General features: G+C 43.8%; 1 protein-coding gene across 8 annotated transcripts in view; it reads right to left on the reverse strand.

The window, feature by feature from the left end:
• Window positions 1-2458: 2458 nt before the first annotated feature.
• CHRDL1 (chordin like 1) overlaps window positions 2459-25578 on the reverse strand; it is a 127784-nt gene continuing 104664 nt past the window's right edge. For 5 of the 8 annotated variants that reach the window (XM_070462230.1, XM_070462235.1, XM_070462231.1 and 2 more), the window contains 5 exons: window positions 20431-20599; window positions 16783-16992; window positions 10975-11142; window positions 8888-8977; window positions 2459-4844 (listed from right to left, as the gene is read on the reverse strand). In XM_070462230.1, coding sequence (XP_070318331.1) covers window positions 4714-4844; window positions 8888-8977; window positions 10975-11142; window positions 16783-16992; window positions 20431-20599 — 768 coding nt within the window. In that variant the 3' untranslated portion in view covers window positions 2459-4713. The remainder of the gene's footprint in view (window positions 4845-8887; window positions 8978-10974; window positions 11143-16782; window positions 16993-20430; window positions 20600-25578) is intronic. The other 3 variants (XM_070462233.1, XM_070462234.1, XM_020903561.2) reach the window with 1 other exon arrangement.

Here is a 25578-nt window from a genome sequence, read left to right on the forward strand (position 1 = left end):
TTTATAACGTATGCCATAGCCTTGGAGCAGGATAGAATGAGGGTGCCTGTATTCAGCAGAACCTCTCCATATTGGCAACTGAGCCCTGAGGAAAGCTGAAAGTGGAAACTAAAGGGCTTGTTAAAGGTTTGTTTCCTTAAAAACTCTAGGAGACTCAAACACAAGCAGACTATGCTTTGGTCCACACAATATATATGCACCAACTCTGTGTAAACTGTTTTCGTGTAAGGTGACAAGGTATAACAGTTCAGGGGGAGGGAGGAGGGCCTTCTCTCCACTTGTGCACAGGATACCTTGGCACTGTAGAACACTGAGGGCTCCAGAACACCACCAATACGGTGGCACCTCTAGGCCAGCACAAGGCACACCCACCTGTAATGTCACAGCTGGTGGCCATGGTGACTGTCAGGACAGATGTGCTGATGGAGGCAGTAGACAGCCATCTTTTTTCCAACAGTGCCCTTCGCAGAGGAGTGCCAAAGCAAGGAAAAACTAAAAGGGTAGGTAATGTGGTGGCAGGCAGGACTTGTCCTTGAACCCATATGAGAGGATCTCAGGAGATTCCTGGGACTCCCTTGGAGGAGGGGAGTAAAAACTATAGGAAGGAAAAGACCCTGCAAGAGGAAGATAAGGGCAAAAGGCAATAAACATGGGCTATATTTAGGGGATCAAATGGGTAGGACTTGGTGAAATTTGGATGTGGGTTATCAGGGAAATTATAACACCCCAGGTGGAGCCAAGGTGTCTGGTTTGTGGTTCCCCCAATGGAGGTGTTTATCGGGATTTACAGCCCATCATTCCAGAAGAAAGTATGTCAGGTATAAAGTGGGACCAAGCTAAGAGAGATGATGGGAACTAGGTGTAGCTAATTCACAGTAAGGGGTTGGCAGTCAAAGGCCAAAAATTTGTCTGGGTTGCGGGCAAGGGCTCTGTGTGGGTGTGTGGCTTCTTATGCAACCCAAACAGCAAGTTAACCTGACTTGCCCATCACTTTCCATGTTTTCTTCTCTATAGGATCCCTCCCTTCAATATTCAGACATGGCCAAACATTTCCCATGTTTAAGACAAAAATTTTCCCTTGACCTCATATCTTTCTTCTGCTCTTCCTTTAGCTTCTGATGGCTCAGTGACTAAAAAAAAAATCTGCCTGCAACGCGTAAGACATAGGTTCAATCCCTGTGTCAGGAAGATCCTCTGGAGGATGGCATGGCAACCCATTCCAGTATTCTTTCCTGGAAAATCCGACGGACTGAGGAGCCTGGCTGGCTACTGCCCATAGGGTTGGAAAGAGTCAGACATAACTGAGTGACTAAAGACAGCAAACAAAGGGTTGCCTCAAGCTGCTGCCTCCAATTGCTCATCTCCCTACTCACTTCTGGCCTCTGCTCCTATCACTTCCCCAGTATTTCACCACCACTGACCTCTGTGTTGCTAACATCAATGTGCCCTTTTCTGTTGCTGTTGTTCAGTCACTAAGTCATGTCCAACTCTTTGTGACCCCATGGACTGCAGCACACCAGGCTCCTCTGTCCTCCACTATCTCCTGGAGTTTGCTCAAATTCATGTCCATTGATGCTATCTAACCATGTCACACGTAGCCTTTTTAAGGGACTTCCCCAATACATCAGAGGGTAAAGAATCTGCCTGCAATGAAGGAGACACAGGAGATGAAGGTTCAATCCCTGGGTTGGGAAGATCCTCTGGAGAAGGAAATGGCAACCTACTCAAGTGTTCTTGCCTGGAAAATTTCAAGGACAGAAGAGCTTGGTAGGCTATAGCCCAAAGAGTTGCAATGAGTCAGACAGAACTGAGCAACTAAGCACAGTCTCCTTTTCTGACCTTATATAATTTGACATTGCAGATCTCTTGTATCTTGACTTCTGTGATAGAACTAATTTAGCTGGTATAAGAGTTTGAGGGAATTTAGTCTGGATCGAAATATGTGACAATACTTTTCCTTTGTTCCCTATGCAAATTTGCCACCGAGCAGCAGACCAAAATTGAGGCCCTCTTGAAACTCATGTCAATGGCCTTCTGTCCCCAGGCTCTTAAATGTCTTGGCCTAAATAGAAGCCATAAATCAATGGCCATTTTCAGTGCCATGCCATTTTTGAACATTCATGGCCATGAGTAAATGTTCACTATACACCAGACACTAGTTTAATCACCTAACATGAACTGACAGAACTAAATTTCACTGCAAGATTGCAGGCCAAGGTCGACGGTACCACTATCATCCCCATTTTATAACTGGGGTGACTGACACAGCTGCTAAGTGTGGAACTGGGATTAAAAACTCAGGTCATCTGACTGCAAAGTTCTCACTCCTAACCACGAGGCTATAGTGTGAGAGGGGTGTCAGGCTGAGTGTGCAAAAGCCAAGCCCTCATCACCGGTTACCCAGCCCGAGGTCCGTGCTGCCCAGAGTCAATCACTCACATGACATTCCTGCACAAGATTTTTCTAAATGAACATTTTATTAATTTAAAAATCCAGAAATACAGTGACTACATAAATAAGTACCCTATTTAGGTACATGTCCTGTGAGAAGAGTGAAAGGGTAATACTGTTATGTTATTCTTACTTGTTTACATGAGTTAACTAGAAAATGGCTACAGCTGCTAAGTGGTACTTATGGGCTTTGCTTATTCCAAGTGTTTATGGTACAAATAAATACACAAGAAGAACCACATCCATTCCTCTCTACTAAGTACAGGCAGCTCGGCCTCTTTTCTCTCTGCAACACCGAACATTGGAGGGTTTCTACATTGGCCTCGCCCAGCACCCCAGGTCCTGCTTCACACTGCGCCTGGCCAAGGTGTGTCCCGGTGCCTGCGGGCAAAAGTCTATCTAGGGAAGCTCCCTGGGTGTTCCTTCTAGGTTGAGCTTTCAGAGAACACCTGGGTGGGAAGGTTTGGGGGCTGAGTCAGAAGGGGAATCACCACTGCCTCAGGATCCAATGACTTGGTTCCACACTATGGAAATACTGCCACCTCTGGGTGGGAGACAGCAGCTGCTTAATGTACAACCCCCACACCCCCACCACTAATACTCTGGATGTCCTCCTTCCTTCCCCTCCCCTTCTCAAGAACAATGTGTCTGAGAGGCTGCTCCCCTGAAGGCCTGGCCACCAGGCCTCTGTGTCTCTTTGATGAGAACAGACTCCTTTATGCCAGGTTGCCATAAAGACCGGACCTTTTACATTTTTCCCTATTGGTGTCAAATAACAAAAAAATGTTCATCTTACCTATGGTCACAGAGTAGGAAAAATGGGATTTCTCAGTCTTTAATATTTAAGTATTCACTAGAGTTCATCCAGGCACCCCCTGAGGAGATAAATCTAGAGAGCAGGTTTGAGATTCCTGCTGTGGAGAATTTATTGTTTTCCCTCAGAATGGATCACTTGGGCTCTGGTATTAGGCTTCAAAGAGACATTTTTGGAGCAGCCCTCATTGGGATCCATGATTCAGATTCATGGTTGGTGCATGAGAGGAGAATGGTAGGAAAGCTTAGGATAAGGATTGTTATCAGAATCCCCATTTCCCCCAGTGAGCGATAATTCTCCTAACTGAAGCTTGGGAGGATGGAGTCCCTTTGCCAAGTAAAAACCAACTCCTGTAATTGGAGAAGAGAAACTGCCCTTTTAAGAAGCTTCTAGAATTTCATCATTTAACCAAAATTTTTGGACTAGAGAACTATGACTTCAGGACAATAAGTGAGGATTGAGCTGTTAATTGGTAAGTTTTGTTGACTTGAAAACACATGGCTGACCTTGCTGACTTCTAGCAACTCTTTTCTTAAATAATTATTTTCTTTTATGTAGACTCACTTTCTAAAAGTTTTACTCAATTCTAACTTCTTTTTTTTTTTCAATTCTAACTTCTTTATGGAGGTTTAGGGAGAAAAGAGAAGTGGTGTCATAAGGTAAAAGTTCTTTTCCACCTCAAAGTGAAGGCAGCCATGAAATGGTGTTCTTATTCCTTCCAGAATCGGTGCCATCAACAACCACATCATCGACCCAAGGGCAGAGCCTTCTGCTCACAACTCCTTATTTATCTCCTGGGTGCCAACTGCCTCCAAGTTACTTGGGAGTCAGGAAAGAAGAAAGAGAAAGAGAAAGAGAAGAAAGAGAAAGACAAAGAAGAGAAAGAAGGGGAGAGTCTACACTAGTCTTGCCTCAGAATGAAGGCTGTAGTTCAGTATGTGTGTGTGTGCACACATGTGTATGTGTACCTGTGTGTGTGTGTGTGTGTGTGTGTGAATATGGGAAGTTTTTTTTTAAACACAAGACATTCTAAATTTCAAAGAGAAGAATTTCATACTAATATTTTCTCTGTACTAAAGAACTCCTACTAAGCAATTCCCTTCTCTTTCTTTCACTGGAATAACTTTCTAGATAGAAACCCAGGGGTTTTGTTTACTCTTTAACCTGTAAAGAAATGTGATTCTCCCAGACACTAGAGCAGTGTTGTGGCGTCCTAGCCCTCTTCCTCCCACAGAGAATTCAAAACTCTTTTAGTCTCTTCGGAGGAGATGTTTAAGGGCTGACATACCACTCCAATAAAGGAGCAAGTTATGCTGTGCACGGCGTGAATAATTGACTGCATTTGATTTTGGGGTTTTAAGACACTGTTGACTTAAGCAAAGTAAGCCTGCAGTCCAGCTGCAGCTTGAGTTTTCTTGCTTTACTCTATCCAATACTGTCTGTCTTGTCTAACAGTGGCCCTTTTCAGACCTTTCCAGGTACAAAACTTTGACCAAATCTTCAAGCTCCGTTCGGCACACACGACTTGAACACATCTGGCTGATCTGGGCTTCTCCTTCAGTGAAGATCTTCCACTGGCCTAAAAGGCAAACACAAAGCGGCCCAGAGATGTGAGAGGAGGGCAGAGCCAATGAGGAGCAGAACTGACACACCCAAGCCTTCCCTGTACGCTCACGGATCCTCCAGGAGAGCCTGAAGACAGGCGTCATGAACCTTCAGCAAAACAGACCCTGAAACACTTTCCTGGGGATGGATATGGAACATGGGTCACAGGGCCTTCATTTCAACACACAGCATTTGTCAGAATCCCAAGAGTAAAACCTAAGTGTTATTCTTGGGATTTTTACAGTCTACTTAGTTAGCATTTAGGACTTGCTTCACTATAAGATCGTTAGCTTTTAGGTAGCACTAGGTCAAATAAGGCACTTTGGGGACCTGTACCTGGTGCATTCCTGGGGCTTGGCTTACTCTCTGAGGCCTGAATATTAGTTTTGGTTACTTGATTGTTTACTACTCGTTTCTTTATTCCTGCCACACTTTGTCAAAAACTCTCCCCTCTCAGTTCCAGTGAAGTGGATGAACCTAGAGCCTGTTATACAGAGTGACGTAAGTCAGAAAGAGAAAAACAAATATCGTATATTAACATATATATATATATATATATATATAAAATCTAGAAAGATGGTACTGATGAACCTATTTGCAGGGAAGGAATGGAGATGCAGGCAGAACAGACTTGACACAGTGACAGAAGGAGAGAGTGGGACAAATGGAGAAAGTAGCATCGATATATATACACCATGTGTAAAATAAATAGCTAGTGAGAAGTTGCTATATAACACAGGGAGCCCAGCCTGGTGCTCTGTGATGACCTAGGGGGGTGGGAGGGGAGAAGGGAGGGAGGCTCAAGAGGGAGGTGATATATGTATAATTATGGCTGATTTGCATTGTTGTACAGCAGAAACCATCACAACATTGTAAAGCAATTTTCCTCCAATTAAAAAATAAAACAAAAGCACTCTAGATACATTTAAATGGATACTAAATGCTAAGAATGAGAACATAGAAACTTGAAGGCCCTTTGCAAAGAACTGGTAAAATAGTGCTTGCTTCATCTATTGATCTATTTTAGACTGAGTCAATCTTTTTTTTAATTTACTTGTCATTAAACTTGATTAATATATACAAAAAAAAACCCCAACTTTCCCCTCTGTTTTGTCTTATGCCCACATGCTGGCCTCATCCCGCCCTTAGCAAGCCTCCCCTGCTCTGCAGAGAGTTCCAGCATCACATCCACCAGGGGACCCCTCTCTGCTCTGGGAGAACACAACTGCATCCCTTCTGTTTCCTGTCATCCTTATTCTGGTCGCCTTCCAGTCCCTGTTTTCTTCCCCCCTCCCCCAGAAGTGTCCACATTTCCAATGTGTCCCTACCAACTTCTCTATCCTCCCTCCAGCCATGCTAACTGAGCAAGTGGTTTTGAGCATGTACCCTGTGCTGAGCGCTGGAAATCACCAGAGGTCTCTGAACCATCCCTTTTCTAACTTTCCTGGTCCTTCCGTGGCATGATCTTCCTTCCCCTGCTATCATCCTGCTCTGGCAAATAGGCTTCCTAACAAAACGCCCACCTGCATACCCTCTTCAGTCTTCCTTTCATCCCCACAATGTTGCCACTTACAGAACCTCTTGTCCAAGGTCAGCAAGCTCGTCTTAATCCAGAACTGACATTGAACCTCTTTTCTTTCTCTCACCACAGGAGATCACGTCCCCCCTTTCTTACAGCCTCCCATCTTGCTGCTCCTCTCTCACTTGGATTCTTCACTTCTTCCTAGTCTCTCAGATTTGATGGGAAAGGGGAGATGGGTCATGTAAGAAAGCAGCTTCCATCGAAGCCCTGCAGTGCACCAGGATGCCAGGCACATTATACACAGGGTCAGGCTTGCACTTCTCTGTCCCCAGGTGACTCTGCAGGATCATCTCATCACTCACCACCTTCAGCTGCACACAAAGGAACACATCATCTACCTCCATTATACACCCCCAATCCTAACTGAGATGGGAAGAGTTTGCTTAAACCATCTTCCAAGTGCCCCAGTGCCTAGCACAATGCCTGGCTCATAGTATGAACAAAAATATGTTCTCTGAAATTAATTGGTAATTTCAAAAGTCACATTATTGATTGTGGGATCCTAGACTCTGCCTCCTTTATTTCCGACTCACAGGAACTTCCAATTCTGTTTGAATTCTCCTACCGTCCAGTTAGCTGTCTACTCATCTCCTGCAGAATAAACACTTGACCTTACCAATCCTATGTCCAGATGTCTACTGGATAACTTTGCTCAGATGGACTTCAAACATGTTCCAAATAAAACTCATTTTTTCACCAATTCTCATTCTCTAGTTTCCTACTGGTGAATGGTTATTACTCTTCACTCAATCTATTAAGTTGCTAATACTGGAGTCATTCTAAACTCATCTCTCTCTTTGCACCTGATCTTGATGGTGTAACTTCAGCCCCCCACAGGGACCCCTCCTCCCCTGTCTAACTGACTTAATACAGTCTAACAGCTTCCTATAGACAATCACCAGCTCTCTTGCTAGAAACCCACTTTCCACCCCATATAGCAAGTACCACTTTCTAAAAACCAGATATGAATGCATCATTCACTTGCTTAAAAACCCCCACTGGGGTTCTCTGGTCTGGAGATCAAGTACAACTTCTAAGTGTGGCATATATCACTTTGCCAACAAAGATCCATCTAGTCAAAGCTATGGTTTTTCCAGTAGTCATGTATGGATGTGAGAGTTGGACCATAAAGAAGGCTGAGCACCAAAGAATTAATGCTTTTGAACTGTGGTGTTGGAGAAGACTCTTGAGAGTCCCTTGGACTGCAAGGAGATCAAACCAGTCAATCCTAAAGGAAATCAATCCTGAATATTCATTGAAAGGACTGATGCTGAAGCTAAAGCTCCAATACTTTGGCCACCTGATGTGAAGAGCCGACTCACTGGAAAAGACCCTGATGCTGGGAAAGACTGAGGGCAGGAGAAGGGGGCGACAGAGGATGAGATGGTTGGGTGGCATCACTGACTCAATGGACATGAATCTGAGGAAGGAAAGACAGGGAAGCCTGGCATCCTGCAGTCAATGGGCTCATGAAGAGTCGGATGTGACTGAGCAATGGAACAACAACAACTGGCTTCTTTAGAATAGGCTTCTCAAAGTCATACATGCTTAATAAATGCATCTGAGAGCCAAGAAACATCTTTCCAAGGCACCATCTTCATACACTTGATACACTGTGTATAAGTTTGCAGCAACTACCCATGCTTCTTGCCTGCTATCTCAACTTCTCATTGGCTTCTTCCAGGCCCTCTAGTTCCTACCTCCAACTTGTCTCATCTTTCTGTGCAACCTATGTGGCCTTTGTGATTCTTTGTCACCCACACCCACATTTCTTGTTTGCTCCTGTCTGAGTCTTCTCTTAGGCTGTACCCTCTCCTTGGACTGATTTCCTGACCTGTTGCCCAGTCACACCTTTCTCTTTCAAAACCCACCTCCTCCCCGACTAAGCCCACCTGGCTCTCATCTCATTGTTTTTCGCAGATTCCCCAGAACACTTAGGTATTTAACTCTTCAGAAGTATACTAATTCATAATGAATGCACTTTCATGTTCTGTCTCACCCATTAGAATTCCCAGTGGATAGAAATTCTGTGCCTTTTATTCCTTTAGAAGTCCTCTCACTCCCTCCCCCCACCTCCCACCCTCCCGCAGTGCCTAGCAGGATCTAGTCCCAGGCTCCACCTAGCATAGAAAGTGGGAGAGTTGCTATTAGGCTTGAGTGGTTTTAAAGAAACATGACCACCCAGGGAAGTTCCAAGGAGTCAAACAGAGCTTTGAGACAACCCAAGAATCGATATGCAGTCATCTTCTCTGTCTCTCTTAGCCCCATCAGTGAGATCATAGCTTTCCAGATGTGAGGTCTCCACATCTGGATTGGAGTTGATGTGGAGCATTGCTCCTGTTCAGTGAGAACACAGCTGGTACTTCAGTTGGGGAGACAAGACATGGAAAACTAGATGTGTTTTCCAAGGAAGAATGAAGACAGTTGTCACTTACTCAGTGTTGTCCTGGTCACCAGCTTGAAGTGATGGAGTTCTTCAAACATCCTCTTGGAGATCTTCTCAATATGGAAGTGCTGGAGGATGCCTGGGGCCAAGCAAAAAATCAGGCAGGTGGTCAGGTGCTGTCTGGAACCAGCAATGCTGTTTTCTGCTTGAGCTAAGCATATCATCTCATTACTGGGGCTTAGGAGTCTCGAGCTGGGCTGTGTAATGTGCTTAACTAGGAACTTGGTTGGCTCAAGGGTTATAATTAACTGCTTTTGTTTTCTTGACTCACTGACCTTCCCCCTGGTTCTCCAGAGGATGGAGATAAGGGAGATAGAGCTGCTGATCGTGGGACCCATTCCTGGACAAACCCACAGGGAATCAAGCATGGGTGCTGGTTGGAGTTTCTGTAGCCAAAGGCATTCTGCCCTTGCCCCCAGTCTGAGTTGGCTATGTCCTGCCAAGCCACTGGGCTGCCCCCCTGGCTTGGCAGTGAGAACTTGAAGCGGGCTTTGCACACGGGTCATTTGTGTAAATGGAGAAGCCATCCCACTTTCTAAACTCCCCAGAAAGCATATTTTCCTTTGGGAAACAATCATAGCTCCTTTCGCTTTCCCTTATAAAAATGGGCAGAGTGAAAATAACCGGGCTCCCACAGTCTCAACCTTGCTCAAATAGCTTTCATCAGAATAACATGCAAACAATAGAAAACTGCCTTGCAGTTAAGGAGCAATGTTACCAGCCCACTTAAATAATCCTCCAGAGGTCTACAGGGAGCAGCAGACATGGAACCTGGGTTTTCCTCTGTCCAGCAGGCACAGATCTTTGATGACCCAGTGTTGTGTACAACAGGTTGTTTATAGGTGATAGTAACCAGTTGAAAAGTGTCCACACCCCTCTGTGGGGCAATGCCAGTAGGGAAGCCAACAGAACAGTGCTTAGTCCTGGTGACTAAGGAGCTAAGGAGTTAGAGATGGCAAACCAACATTCCTAGGTCAAAAGCAAAAGTAAACAGTGCTGAGCCTTATATGTGTGTTCTAGCATATTTTTAAAGGGTAGAGAGAAGTTCCTGTTCTTCTGAGAAAGAAGGGAGACCAAAAAAAGGTCCACAAATACTAGAGCAGTTGTTCCTCAAAGGATGGGTCCAAGTACTGCCTGTAGCAGCATCATCCGGCTATTTGTTAGAAACACAAGTGTTTAGATACTCCCCTTGGCTGACTGCACTCACATTTCTTGGATGGGACAAGGTAGCTGTGTCTTACCCTAGCATCTTGCATGATGTCAAAACTTACTCAAGTTTGAGCACTCTCGAGCCTTAGGTGGGATCCAGTTGCAAAAGGATGTACATTATTTCCCAATTGAAATGTCACCTCTACACTTGGAGTCCTTGAAAACTTGACCAGAGTAGATCAGCCTTAGTCTTGTGGCTATGGGGTGATTTGAATAGATGAAGGTTCACAATGAACAGAATGTGGCTTGCTTGGGCAGTCAATGTGAGTAATCAGGAAAGGAATGGGATCTCATGCCTGGGATTGTCCCTCCAGTGAGACTATAATGTTCTTGAGGCAAGAGGTCCCAGTATGATTCGAGACTCTGCTTGGCACTGAATGAATGCATTTTTCATGTTTGTTAAGCTTCATCTTGGAAACAATAGACGACTACATTTGTGAAGTTTACAATCCTGGCTGTACACTAGAATCACCTGTGGAGCTTTCTGAACAAACCCTTAAGTCCAAGCCCCACTCCTGGACAATTAGTCAGACTCTCTGTGGGTAGGATCAGGCATTGGGTACATAAAAACCTTCCCAGATGAGTCCGATGTGCAGCCAGGGTTAAGAACCACTCCTCCAGCCTTGGTTGTGTGAGAAAGACAACAAACCCCTATGGTCAATACTTACTTTTTAGCCCAGGTCACAGTTAAAGGCCACAATAGCAACTGTGTGAGTCATGTGTTCATTTCTAAGCAAATGGGAAATCTTCTGACCGAAACAGGGGAACAGGTTGAAGAAAAACGAAAGTGACTCTTCCCTTCCTTCCCTTTGTTCCCCTTACAAAACAACAACAACAATAACAAGAGATTAATGTCATCTGACTTACCTTTTCGAATGGTCCAAACGTGGACCTCTACCTGAGGCGGTCTCTCTGTCTCCAGTGCTATTTTTCTGGTGGTCTCCCCATCCTCCATGAACACAGACTCATACACGGGCATTGTTTCTTCTCCACAAAAGTAGCCTTTGCTGTCAAAGCTTTGGCCCGGAAGTTCTTCTGGAATCAGGAAGCGAGTAGAGACTTGTCATGGTTTTCCAAAAGTCAAAGCAAACCTCTGAATTTATGTAATCTCAGCATTCACAGCACTGCGCAAGCATCAAAAGTGGACAATCTACAAGGACATTCCTACAGAGATAGAAATCCCACCAACATTTCACTGCCCCTGTAACAGTCACCAGATCACAAAAGAGCACGTGACCTTTAAGTCCACGTGATGACAGAACACCAGCCCCAAACTTGAAAAGTGGAGCTTCACGAAGAGGAAGAATGTGACCAGATACAAAGGTGCTGGGCACTTAAGGGAACAGAGGATTTTCCATGCTGGGTCAGGATCATGGTTGGCCAACAGAAACCCAAGGAATGGGCTGATGGAAGGCCTCGGTTAACTTCCCTGACATCATTTAGGTATACTTAGAAAACATTTATGACACTCATTTATGTGCATATACTTGCCCAAAAGATCTATCCAAATTGGCCTGACATTTCTGAATGCTCTTTGATTTGTTTTCAAGGGGAATGCTAATACCGGATCAACACCAGTGCCAAAACCTAGATGTCAGATTAGTCATATGTACACTATGCCAAATGAACGGTTGGAAGACACAAAAAAATTGGTCAAATCCCTCAACTATGGATCATTTAAAGTATAAACTAAATTGTTGGATTTCAACTTCCAGGCATAGGGATACCAGCCTCCTTACTCCTTCTGCTCTACGCTCCTCTTTCCTCAGCCCCCTACCAAAAGAATTTGCCCTTGGTTGGTTATCAGTGAGTTAATGAACACCCTCTTCGGCTGTGTATTTAAAGCGCAATGCTCAAATCAGTAACAACAAAAAAAAGCTGAGGACACCCTGACAGATTTTGAATATGTGCAGAAGCCATCTGTAAGAACATCTGATGAAAGTATTGGGTGTTGAGTGCTTTGGACCCGTGACTCTAATTAGGGGGATTCACTCTTACCCCATCAGACGCATCTGGACTAGAGTTTGTAATCAAATTGCTATTGCATGTCTCTTGCTGACCTGATTACCTCTCCCATTCCCACCACCATTTGGGCACTTATAAGGACAAAATCCTAGTCTTCTCTGGGTGACTCCAGGTTGTATTACACAATTTGCAGATTATCCTAGAGTCAAGCTTGCTTTCCCCTTTTGTCTTTCTTTTCAGTAATTTAATTACTTGGTGGGCTGGTCTTTTTTGGTGAAATGCTAGGTAATTAAGGGATGTGTGCTAGCACTTTCCAAATGAGTGGAGAGGGGAAGAGGTCACAGAGTATCAGGAACCTCTGTGTATTAATTACCAGCTTTAGAATGAGAGCCTGGTTCATGTGTTAAATCCTGCTCACCAACTATAGCTATAACTGCCATAAGAAATCCATGAAGGGACTGCAAGTACCTATAATATGCTAAAAATTTCTCCCAGTGTCCTGAAAAGTCATCCTGTCCCACAACCCCTCCCCTCCAAGAGCTTAATTTACTCACTACAAGGGACTGACAAACAACAAAATCCATTAGTGACTCACTCAGGCTGGCACGTGAAAATATTAAGAGTAAATAAACAGAGTGTGTCTTTTGAACTACCTGCCAGGCAACCTCTTCATTCCACACCCTTCACTTCAAGGGGCTTCCTGATCACTGCGTGTTCACCTACTTTCATTTTCTTCCAGGGAAGCATGACATGCCTGAAGTCATTTCTGGCCATTACCACTTTCCATGAGAATGTTCATGTCCTGAGCTCTCCAGAACTAAGAATCTGAGAAACCATTCCTTACGGAAGTGGGGGTGACTGATGCAGATGTATCAGTATTATCCCAGCCTGAGAAACAAGCTTTAAGTCTTAAGCTTTTCCTGCTGTAACCCAAAAGGAAAGTGTCATTATGGGAATTCCAGTTATTGGGGTGGTATGGTGGGGTTGAGAGTGAGTTGGGGAAACTTCAGGCAGTAGAAGTCCAACACAACTCCGAAGATGGCCACTGATACATAAAGCAAGGCCAGCCTCCACCAGAGCAAAGACGAGAGAGAGGTGAAACTCACATCCTATATTTTGACCTTGCTTTGTTACTGGAGGGCCCTGAAATCATTTGTTCTAAGAAAATTTTTGGCTGAATCATTTGCAAATTTTCTCTCTTTTCCATTCTCAGCATGAATAACTGAATTTACTCTTCTTTCTTCTGTCAATCTCTTCCCTGCTCACTCCTTTATTCCTTTTCTTCTGAATTTTATGTCATTGTCTAAGAGGCTGAGGATGTCATGACCTTCCCTTTTTCACCCCTTCACATCATTCAGGACTCTACTCAACATCATTCTTCATAGAAGCTGACCCTTACCAGTTTTTTGAAAATGCTCCACCCTGCCTGTCCCATTTACCTGATCTCTGTGTTTTTTTTTCTTCCCGGTACTCAGCACCACAGAAAATTACCTTATGGTTTTGTGTTCATTGTCTTTCTTCTCCTGCCAGGATGTAAGGAGCATTGCTGGCAAGTAGCCTGCGTCTGTCTGCTTTATCTCCCTATTCTCAGTGCCTGGAACCATGTCTTGCACACAGTAGGCACAGAATATGTGTTTCCAAATTGCGTGCTGCATGAACAAGTGCACGCCTCTTGAGGCTCTGAAGTCACCTCCGTGGCTAGCGACTCTTGGAGGGAAACATGAGTATCAGAGGAAACTTACAATTCACAGACACCCGTGTGTGGCCCACTGAGGGCAGGTGACAGAATGGGACAAGAGGATGTCATGACCTTCCCTTTTTCACCCCTTCATGTCCCATCCTTACACTCTCTCCTCCATGTTGGCCAGTAAGTCTGCCATCTCTACATGTCTGAGCAGTGTGGGAAAGTGGGAAAAGCCACTATTTCAGAGAAACAGGTTTAGTCAATGAGACTCTTTAAGATATTGCCAATTGGGATTCTGAGAGCAGTTTTTAAAAATAAAAGCCTTTATTTCTTTTTCTAGTTATAAAAGTCATACATATTTACTGCTGAAAATTTAGAAAATGCAGATAAACAAAAAGAATAAGATACGAATTGCCCATCATCCAGTTACCTTAAGATGGCCACTGCTACATTCTGCCATATGTCCTTCCAGTTTTGTTTTTTTTTTTTTTTTTGGTCTAAGCATATTATCAATGCTATCCATAAACACAAGTAGTGGGATCATAACTACAGATTGTTTTGTAGCTTGTTCTTTGTACTTAATAGATATATTGCAAGCATATTTCTGTGTCATTAAATCTTGTTCTATGGTGATTTTTAATGGCTGCATAATACACCACAGTGCAGATGTACCATAATTTATGTAACCATTTCCACACTGGTGGACTTTTAGGTTGTTTCTAATATTTCACTATGGTAAACAGCACTGCAGTAAAAATCCTTGTTTGTATATATCTGTATGTCTCTGATCACTTTCTTTGGATTTCTAGTAGAACCGCTTAGCCAAAGAGTGTAAGGTGGAACACATGTACACCCATGGCTGATTCATGTTGATGTATGGCAAAAACCACCACAATATTGTAAAGTAATTAGCCTCCAATTAAAATTAATAAAATTTTTTTAGAAAAAGATAAACATAAAGATTTGAATAAATGTCACTAATCTGAAAGGCAACACTTGTTCTGTGTCCTGTGCTCACATCCTTTTGACTCCTTCCCTCTTGTTTGAATCACCTACACCCATCCAATCCTAACCATACACAGAAATGGGATTCGGTTTGAAGGTGTGAAATTCAAACTGGAATATTATATAGCGGGAGGGTTTAACTTACCTGGGTAGTCTAGGTAACTATTAATTTGTGTCTGAAATTATCTTGTTGTATTACTTTTATGATTCTAGGTGTTAGACCCTTGACAGGAGAGAACACTGTATTGGTGGACCTACTTCTAAGTGACACTAAAAGGCTTGGGGTTCCAGTGAGATAGTAAACTTGGAAGTCGTAAGGTCATCGTGGCTGGGTGGCCACCATGTTCATATCTGCAGAATGTGCTCTCTCCCTGTCCCTGCTAAGTATCTCTCATCATTAACCTTAATGCCCCAATCCTTCACTCCACATCAGATAGCTCCTGGCCTTCCTACCCACATGTTGCCCCCTTTACTTTGGAATATGAAGGTTGCTGCATTAAGAAAGATTCTGTTTGTGCTGTAAATCAGTGCTTCTCAAACTTTAATTTGCATTGGAATCACCTGGGCAATCTTGTTAAAATGCAGTTGGTCTGGGATGGGACTTGAGAATCTGCCTGTCTAACTAGCTCCCAGGCACTGCTGGTCCAGAAACCATACTTTGATTAGCAAGACTATAAACCAACCTGAGCCTCCAGCAGTGGTTCCCAGAGTTGTCTGCAAATTACAGATAAGAAGGCCTGGGGGTCTTCTAAAATTCCAAACCCCAGGCTACACCTCAAATGACTTAAATCATAATCACTGGGGATGAGACATAGGTATTTTTAGAAGCTCTCTGGGGGATTCCAATGTGCAGAGAAGTTTGGGAACAGTGGCCTACTGAAGATGCTCAAAATACATATATACATTGACTAAGTTCGTGTTTACCTACTACTCATGAGGAATTGCCTAAATTGTATAAATGATAAATGATTTAACTCTTTGCCTACATTTTAAAACATTTGTTCTTTTTTTAAAATCTATGTTTATAATAATGCTTTGCAGGTAAACATAAGAAGTGATAAATTCATGTGCCTGGAAGTGACTAATTCATTCAGTCCTAGAATGTTAGAGCTGGAAAAGCCATAAGAAATCTACTCTAACTCTCGCATTTTACAGAGAAAGAAACTGAGGCTCAGAGAGGTGAAGTGACTCATTCTAGGTCCCACAGGAAACCAGTGGCAGAGCCAGGGCCAGAATGATTTATCACCAATCCAGTACTCTGTCAACCCCAATGTTATGGACTGTGTTTTTCTCTAGCTCGTGTGCCAAAACCACCATTTAACTAATTGATTGCCTTTATTAAAAAAAACCAAACAAATACTTCACATCTTCTACTGGCCTAGAAAAAACAATGGGCTGGAAGCGACCTGGGTTCCAAGCCTTGGTTTTATTATCTATTTCTGTGACTATGGGCAAGTCACTTCACTTTATACACCTTAATTTTCTTTTCTTTAATAGAGAAATGATAATATCATAGGATTTTAGTATCTGAGGAAGTTTGGATATCAACTGATCTGGCACATTTCCAAAGTCACACAGCAGCTTAGGACCAGAACCCACTCTCCTTCCACTATACCCCACCCATTTCTAATCCTGTCTACAAGAGAAAATGGAAGTAATTGTGCTTTGAGAAGTTAAATGGTGATATTAACGAAGGAGGCTATTGTCCTTCCTAATAATCACAACAACCTAACTTCTCTAGGATTTAGAAAAGCAAGGTTTAAGTTCGGTCTTTATGGCTACATGGGTTCAGAGGTGTGGTAGACACCAGCAAATCCCCAGCCAATTTCTGGTAAGTCAATGTCTTCCAAGCAACCACCTTATCAGCCCTTCAAAAGGGGAGCAAATGTAGCTCCTTATTAGTTATTAGTAGAACTATCACTGTTACAAATACACGGCAGGTTTCTGATGCTCAAAGAACATTGAGGATGACTATGTGGGGAATCTTGGTCAACCAAAGGCAGGGCTTCCAACCAACGCACCTTTTGCCTTTTTACCTGGACACACCTTGCAGCACTTTCCATCTATTTTTTGAGGATACTTGCAGGGGTATCGATTGGGGCAGTGGATTTTCTTGCACTCTTGCTTGGTGACATTACAAGTGCACAGCACACACTCCACAATGCCAAATGCCCGGAGGTTTGGATGCCAGGACTCGCCATGGGAATAGGTCTTTCCATTGGAAACACACACTGGAAGAGAACGCAGGACTGGAAATTAAAGGCTAGGGAGCTGAAATGGGCCCCTGTACTCAGAGCCCAAGCCCTGAACCCCTTAAGACATCAATCATCCTTCATTCTTGTTGTGGCCATAGAGATAGGGTCACAGAGCAGCTTCTGTAACCAAAAAGAGTATGGGCCTTGTTCTACTGTCAGCAATTATTCCAGATCTCCAACAGGCCTCTGGATGCCCACAAGGGCCTGACACATAGTAGGCCATCAATAAATATCCTCTAAATGGAGGAATGAATGGGTGCATGAAAGCAGAGTTCTATGTGTCCTGGGTGTCTGATAAGGAACTTCCGCTAGAATGCTGCATTCAGACCTGCAGTTCCATAGAGGATTGGGATGGCCCAAGTGGATGTGCTTCTAGGCATGAAAATCTCCCAGGAATGTTTGCTGCCCAGGGAGGCTAGAAGCAAACACTACTGCTCTTCTCGAAGTGCTGAGTTTTTCCAGATCCTGAAGCAAATCCCTTCAGAAGGTCAAATGCTGTGAGAATCTGATCTAGTAACACAGGTGGGTATGAAGATTAATAGTGGTAGCTTACTCTCTAACATGGGAAAGAAGTTGCTGAGACAAGATTGAAAGGGAAAAGACCCACTCCTCCTGGGTAAATGGTGGAAGGCAGCCTTTTTTTGCCTCTAATCTTTTGGTAATATCCCATCTCTTCATAGTGACTGTAGAGATTTGGCTACAGTGAATCACTGCCTGCCCTCCAGCTACCCTTTGGTGGTTTCACATTTATTGAGTGGAAGAGAAGGCACCAGCTCCATGGTTTTTCTGGGTGGGGGGGCGTCTGGGGCTTGCAAGAACAAGCATTTGGGCTGTAGGCCGTGGGGCCTATGAAGGGAAAGGGTCAGAGGAACAACTTTCAGTGCAAACCAACCAAAACATATCTGACTCCTAAGGTAAGGCACAGAGCTAGGCTCCGGTGTAAGACCTGCCCATGCTGCAAACAGGGAGGTCTGAGAATGAGTTCTCTCCTTTTGGAAAGTGCTGAGACATTCTGGAGATTTCCAGCCATGACGGGGACTGGGTGTGTTTCTCATTATTCCCATCACCTCATCATACCCGGGGAGACCTGTAGGCATTGAAATCAACAACATCTCTAGGGTGGGTCCTATCACTTAAGGCGGGGCGAGGGTGGGAGAAGGAGCCCCACTTGGGGCGTTTCTAGGAACTGACTGATTTGGCTGCAAGACAATGGCCTCAGAAGGATGACTCACTGGGCTATTTCTTTCTCATCAAGTCCACTGGGTCACATTAGGAAATATGGATGATGTTGGCTGCCTTTTCCTATCCTCTGCAAGAGCTGCTCAAGTACTAGGCATTCTAACAGGTCAATCTATGTAAAGATTTCGAAGAACCTAAACCAGAGAAGAACCGAATTACAGAGAGATAAAGTGAGGATGGAATCACAGGACAAGATGGACCAGATGTGTTGTTCTCTCTCCCATCCATCCCTCTTCTCTCTCCTCGCCAGACAGCGGCATTCCCTTCTGGACAAGGTGATCACGTGGGTGCAGACTCTGCCTCAGGAAAACTTAAGCTGGGCTCAAGAATGATGGGGTCTTATTGTTTCTCCTCTTGGGGTCTAGCAAGGGACAGAGGAGATGTATCTCAGAGGAGTATGCTGTCAGCAGGAGGGATAGGAGCATGGCAGGCAGGACCCACAGTGATGGAGAGCCAGGTTACCTCTCCCCTAAACATTTGGACTAGGGGAATCATCCAGACTAGGTGAGAGCCTACACTCTGAAGGGCAATACAGTGAGATCAATTCTCTAGGGTAAAACGCAGCCTTCTCCTCACCAACAAATTCTCAAGATGGTTTTGAGTCATCCAGCTGGGGCGTTGGGAGTTGGAGGTGGGGACAAGTGACTCTCCAATGAACTATAATAGAAAAAGGTCAGGAGAGAATGACTGAGTCCAAATCAATGGGGGTAACGAATAAATGTAAGCCAGCTGGGGCTTTTGTAGGACATGGAGAAATGAAAGGATGAGCCTCTGCCCTGAAAATGAAGAGGTCTGTGGAAATTATGGGATTTAGGATTTTTCAAAATCCATTTCCCCTCCTGCTTTTTAAGACTTTGAAATTCTTTCAGAGCAAATGGAATCTATTCAAGTCAATTTATGATTGAAAATCAAACTGCATCTTTACCTAAACTCCTCCTTCTCCTTTCATAAACTCATATCAGAATGCCTTGGAATTTCAAAATAATAAATTTCAAATCAAACCCAGATCAATAGTAAATATTTCCAATTCTGCTAATACATCACCATTTTTTATTAAGAGTTTTATTTTGAATGTTCTTCTTTTAAGCCTCTTAGTTTCAAAAGCAATTAAATATTTTTTTAAATCTGTAATCTGAAATTTACATCTAACTAGTAACAGATGTGATCAACTAGCTTTGGCCTGACTAGCTTTGTTGAGATTTATAGTAGGGGTTCTTTTAACGGATTGTTTTTCACCCATGATATTCAATCATTTGGTTTAATAATTTATTACTTTTAACCCATTCAGAGAACTGCCTTTGATTTGTTTTTCTTTTAAAGGAAACAAAACATGTTTGTGGTTTCATAATAAGGAACCAGCTGAGCTTGTGCTCTGGTGAGCTGGTTGACAGGATGCCTAGAAAAGTAAGAAGTAGTCAATTGTTTGACTGAATTTCTCCCCCACCCCACTACTGCTGTGGTAGGGAAGTGCAGTGCAGGGTCTCAGTGGAGAACTATATGCAGGAGGGAACGGGGCTGTGGATTCGTGTGGATGCCTGCTGTAGTCAGCTGGTCATCCGAGTGGGCTACACAGTGGTACTAACCTAATCAGTCTGCCTGTGGCTCAGCCAGGAGGTTTCTGATTTCTCACTGGATTACTCATTTCTAAGCATAATCTCCTCCCATGAATTAGAATCCCTGTGTGTGGAGCTTGGAATAAGTACCTTCAACAAGAGTCCCAGGAGAAGCTGGGGCAATGAGGGATAAGAATTGCTATTTCTAAGGTTCCGATGAGAAATTTAGAAGTATTTGGAGCTGAGTACCTTTGAATATTGGGTGTCTGGATGGAAAACAAACCACCTTTCATCTTGTTAAAGCCCCCGTGAACTTTCCCAAATAACTTTCAACCCCCAGGGGCAAGGGATAAAATGCTGGATGGTGCATTAGATTCACTGCTTTCTCACCATTTGTCCTTAAGTAAGGACAGATATGCCTGAAATATCAACTATGGCCTTTGGACTGACAGTCCCCGGGAGCTACTTGTCCACACTAGCATAGTAGGCTGGATGCTAAGTGATCCATGTGGGAATGTCTGATATGCACGGGATAAAGGGTCCTTTCCCAGCTCCAGCCCTCCAAAGACTGGGGCCGCTGAGGCCCTGACTGGGTGTGGTACCAAAGAAGCCGGTCCCTTACCTTGTCCATGCTTGTGTTTGTTATTGATGACGATCTGTACAATGGTCCCCGAGGCTTGCTGGGAATCCATGAGTGCTCCCCGGTGACTTCTGGCCCCAGGAAAGCGGGGCAGACCTCCAGCCTGTCGGCTCGGTGGAGGATCATAGTGTGAGCGGTGGTAAGAATGCCTCTGTGAAATGACAAAAGGACAAACTCAGCTCCCTCCGATTCTTCCCATGAGGAGACCAAGACGGATCTAGCTACCTTAGAGGCTGTTTGATGAGTTTTGGTGATGAGCTCTGATCTTAACTCCATGTCCACTCAAACCCAATAGAGACATTGGGATGTGTAGGACAAACAGCACTGGTAGCAGGCTGAGATGTCTCTCTCTCCTGGTAGGAGACTAGATTAGATTCACAGACTAGCCTCGAGGGAGAAAATAATCCCCCAGGGTAAAGTATCTTTCCTGTTCCCAAGGATTTCACCTTTGGGTTTAAGAAGTTAGATTGTTGCCTGCAATACAAGGCAGAGTGTGATAGAAGCCAAAGGAGAAGGATAAAATGCTGTGCAAATTAAGACCAAGATAGAGAGCTTGTAGTCGGAGAGAGTCTGTGACCTGGGCCACGAAGGATAAGTAGACTTTTTACAGGCAGACTTGGTGAAGAATATTTCAGGCAGAGATTTCCAAGTTGAGAAGGTGTAGCAGAGAACATAGAATCCATAAAAGGGAACAGTTGGAGGATAACATTCCAAAAGTGGGTTAGAGCCAGATCATGGAGGACTTGAAATGACAGGCTAAGGGGCAAGGACTTTATTTGGTAGGCAATAGAGGTGAGGGTGTAGAAGTCTTTCAGGGATTTTTTTTTAAGTATGGGGGAAAAAAATAAAAACTGTGTTTCAAAACACTGAGTCCTGATAATATGTAGGGTGAGCTGGATAGGAGGAAGAGGCAGGAGGCAACTCTCATCTGGATAAGAGGTACTGACATGCAGGAAGATGCAGGCAATGAGATGAGGTCATAGAGCAGGGCACAGATACCCCAGACATTTTATGGACAGAAGCATTGATTATGCAGGATGATACTAGAATGTCAGCTCCAAAGGCAAAGACTTTGCTGTATCCACTGATGTATCTCCAGTGCCTTAAAATAGTCTCCAGCCTCTAGAAGGTGCTCATCAAAGCCTTGTTGAATGGATCAAGGAAAGCTGCGGTCCCTCAAGAAAGCTTAGAGTCTTGTAGTACAGATGACTCCATCATTGCTCTTTCAGCAAGGGCTCAAGACACACGATGAGTCCATATTCTGCTATGCACCCCTCATCCAGGAGATGAAGTAGAATAGGGGTAGAGGAGAATGGAATGGACAGAGATTGCAACCTTAAGGCTTAAAACCAAATAATAGTGTGTTTTAGGGGTAATTGTCAGGGGTAAGAGGAGGATCCCCTGAAAGAACCAGGCAATTAAATGACAGAAATAGCAGGGAACATTGAGATGGCAGTTATGGGGTCCCCTGACCCCACCATCCCATAAAACATTTCTTATAGTTATGCTCCATAGATACATGGGAATTATTATTACTCTCCTGGTTAGGGGGTGGGAAGGCCTTGGTGGAAGAAGGAGAGAGTGAACAGGAGCTGGAGTAGGAGAAAGAGAACATTAATCCTATATCCAAGAAGAGCCCATGCTGGTACATTGCTATAAAAACTCACACAATAAGAATTTGTATCAATTTATTATCATGCACACAGACAGTATTCTCAGTGCAAATATTTTTCATTCCCACAATGGCTCATATGTCTTTTTCTGCCACAATCAACTCACATTCCACAAAGGCCATTACAGACTGTTCTGTCCTTTCTAGAGTTTGGTAAAGTTTTGCCAAAGGAATACAGTTGCCAAAGAGAGGACAGTTTGGCTGGTGGGTGTCCTACTGATGCTGAAAGGAGGGGATTCAACGGGGCTAGAATTTGAAAGAGAAGATTGCTGACCCAGGATAAGCTGCAAGTACAAGGAGTTCTCTGATTCATGCAGGCAAACACAAAATGAAAAGCTCGGTACCAAGGACTCAGAGCCTGGACATATGATAAGGGTAGAAAAATGATTCACAACACACACACACAAACCTCAGGGGTTTTGATCAGAGGCCAGCCCAGCCCTCTCCAAACCTCATCTCATTTAAGACTTGTTATACAGACAGAGAAACTGAGGCCAAGAAGAAGAGGGACTTAATTTGGGGCGAGAGTGAAGGCCGGGTTTTGGGAGATGGCAGAAGAGTGAGAGAGCAGGGCAGGAGAGAGGAAGGCTAACAGGAAGAGGGCATGAGAGAGATCATATCTGGTTAAGCTCAGGAGTCCACAAATATTTGCTTAAAAGCTGCAGCAAAGAAAAATTCTCTCCTATATAGAAGTCTGCTACAGCGTTCACAACCACACACACCACTGGTCTCCACTTTGGCTGCACAGAGAATCACCTGGGGAGCTGTAAAAATACTGATCCCACCCCCAAAGGATTCCAATTGAATTGGTCTGGGGTAAGGCCTGAGCAACGAGATTTTTAGACACTCCTCAGGGAATCATAACGTGAAGCCCAGGTTGAGAATCACTGACACAAAGGATCTCCTGTTTTGGCCCCAGGGTAGGGGTGGTGATGTGTGATTTTGATTTAGGAGTAATGGCTCTTTAAGAGTCGTTCCCTGAACAAACGAAAGAGGCTTACCAGAGGCCTGTCTGACCTCAGAACTTACCAGGAAGGAGAAAGAGGCATTAACACCTTGGAGTTGTAAGTGAAATTGGAGCTTATCTTTAAAACCAGCCTTGAATAATAGGCTGCTTGAGGAAGCAGGTCAAAACCAGTTAGGTAGAAACATCACATAGCGAGGCTTTGTTTTCTTCTGCTCAATATTTTGGTATTATTTGATTTACTGACTTGCAAGACTGACAAATATCTTGGTGTATTCTTGCCTGGGAAATTCCATGGACAGAGGAGCCTGGCAGGCTACAGTCCATGGGGCCACAAAGAATCAGACATGACTGAGGACGCATGCACACAGTGCATGCAGGGAAACTGGGTAAAGTGTACACACCATCTCTCTTGTGTTATCTCTTACAGTTGCAAGTGAGCCTACACAGAAGAAAAAGTTTAATCACAGAAGAAAAAGTTTAATTTGAAAAATGTTTCTGAATGTATTCTAATCCACATAGCCATGAGACGTGACATCTTAGTCACGAGTAACCTAGTACTATCCCCGACTGGGAGACACTTAGGCCAGTTTCCTATCGAGAGCACTATTCTGACAATGTGAATGAGACACAGATTTTTACATGCTTCACATTGTTTGTATGCCAAATTCTTTCACTTTTGGTAAGAACTGGTGATGGTAAATCTCTGAGTAATCTACTGGGGGCAAAATCAGAGTTTGGCTGTTGTCCAAAACAAAATTATGCTTGCTTTCATGTTTTGGCTTTCCACACTAAGGCTACTTCACATACCCCGCCCCCCCCCCCCCCACATTTCCCCCGATGGAACAAGGACCAGTTTATATAAAGTTATGAGCTGGAAATCAAACGGAAACCATTTTAAGTTTTTACAAAGGAGTCATCACTGAATCGCAGGTTCTCCTACTCGTGCATTTTGTAAAACTTGGTAAACTGAGGGTTTTCAGCCCACTTGGCAAAATAAACCAATCAGCTCTGTTTCTGTTGACCCAAGGTTGTGATGGTTCCCTGGGAATAGGAACAGTCTACTAAAGAGCACCATCTACTGAATCAGAAATGTGTTGTTGGGAGTTTCCCTGACAGTCCAGTGGTTAGGACTCCAAGCTTCCAATGCAAGGGGCATGGGTTCAATTCCTTGTTGGGGAACTAAGATCCTACAAGCCACATGGTGCAATGCCAAACAAAACAAAACAGAACAAAACAAAACAAAAAACAAAAAAACCACAAAGAAGGAAATGTGTTGTTAGGGTTGCCCTTCTTTCCCTCCCATGGGCCTGCAAAGGGTATTCAGAAGGGATTCTCTTACCTTCTAATAAGTTTGAAGAATTTCTCTCTGATTTGGGACAAGCTCCTACGAATCAACATTAAGGAATGGTCCACCCTCCACCTTTACAACATATACACATACATTTCACTCCACCTTCCATGTCCATTCATTCAACACATATTTATTGGGTGCCTACTATGTGCCAGGTACATACTTTTCTGTTACTACAGATGCTATTTATTATTTAAATCATATCCCACAGTATCTAACCCTTGTAGAACAAAGGAAAATATTTATTTATAATAAAGTGGAACCATCTGGGCATTCTGGCCTACCAGGCCCAAATATTTGTTTCTAAAGATAGGTCTTGACCTCCTTTGAAAATTTATAACTCTTTCAAGGTCCTGCCTTCTATATCTGACCTTTTTTGCCATGGGAAGTATCAGATTAAGTCCAGATTAAGTCTTAAACTGTGACTAGCAGTTTAAGAAGAACAATAAAATGAGGCTGAAATACAACAATGGAGATGGGGTTAGCCTGTGATGAAGTCAAGAAGAAATGAAAATTAATGGCATTACCAGCAAGACCACTGAGTGGGCCACAGTGCTTAGTGTTGGGGGCTAAGGCACCCAGCTTAAGGTGACTGAGACCTAAATTTGGCTTAGAATGGCATCTGGTTGGCAGTGACTAACTTGCTAACTGCTAAGTCACTTCAGTCATGTCCGACTCTGTGCGACCCCATCCCTGGGATTCTCCAGGCAAGAACACTGGAGTGGGTTGCCATTTCCTTCTCCAATGCATGAAAGTGAAAAGTGAAAGTGAAGTCTCTCAGTCATGTCTGACTCTTTGCGACCCCATGGACTGCAGCCTACCAGGCTCCTCTGTCCATGGGATTTTCCAGGCAAGAGTACTGGAGTGGGGTGCCATTGCCTTCTTAGCCACTCTCAATTTCATACCATGATAAAAAAAATTGGGGCTGAGAAAAAGGTGAAGTTCATAACACAGAGCAGGGAGACTGATATCCTCTCCCATCAGGATCTGGAAGGAATCTCAGTTAGTATAAAGCTGGTATATTGCTGGATGGAGAAAATCCTTCCTTGGAATCTATAACTGGAAAGCCCACTCTCTCTTGCAGGAGTGCCGTTTTTTTTTTTTTTTTTTTTTTTTGAGACATCCAGAGTATTATTCTCC

This window comes from Odocoileus virginianus, unplaced genomic scaffold (genome assembly GCF_023699985.2).
Source record: "Odocoileus virginianus isolate 20LAN1187 ecotype Illinois unplaced genomic scaffold, Ovbor_1.2 Unplaced_Scaffold_1, whole genome shotgun sequence".
NCBI lineage: Eukaryota > Metazoa > Chordata > Mammalia > Artiodactyla > Cervidae > Odocoileus > Odocoileus virginianus.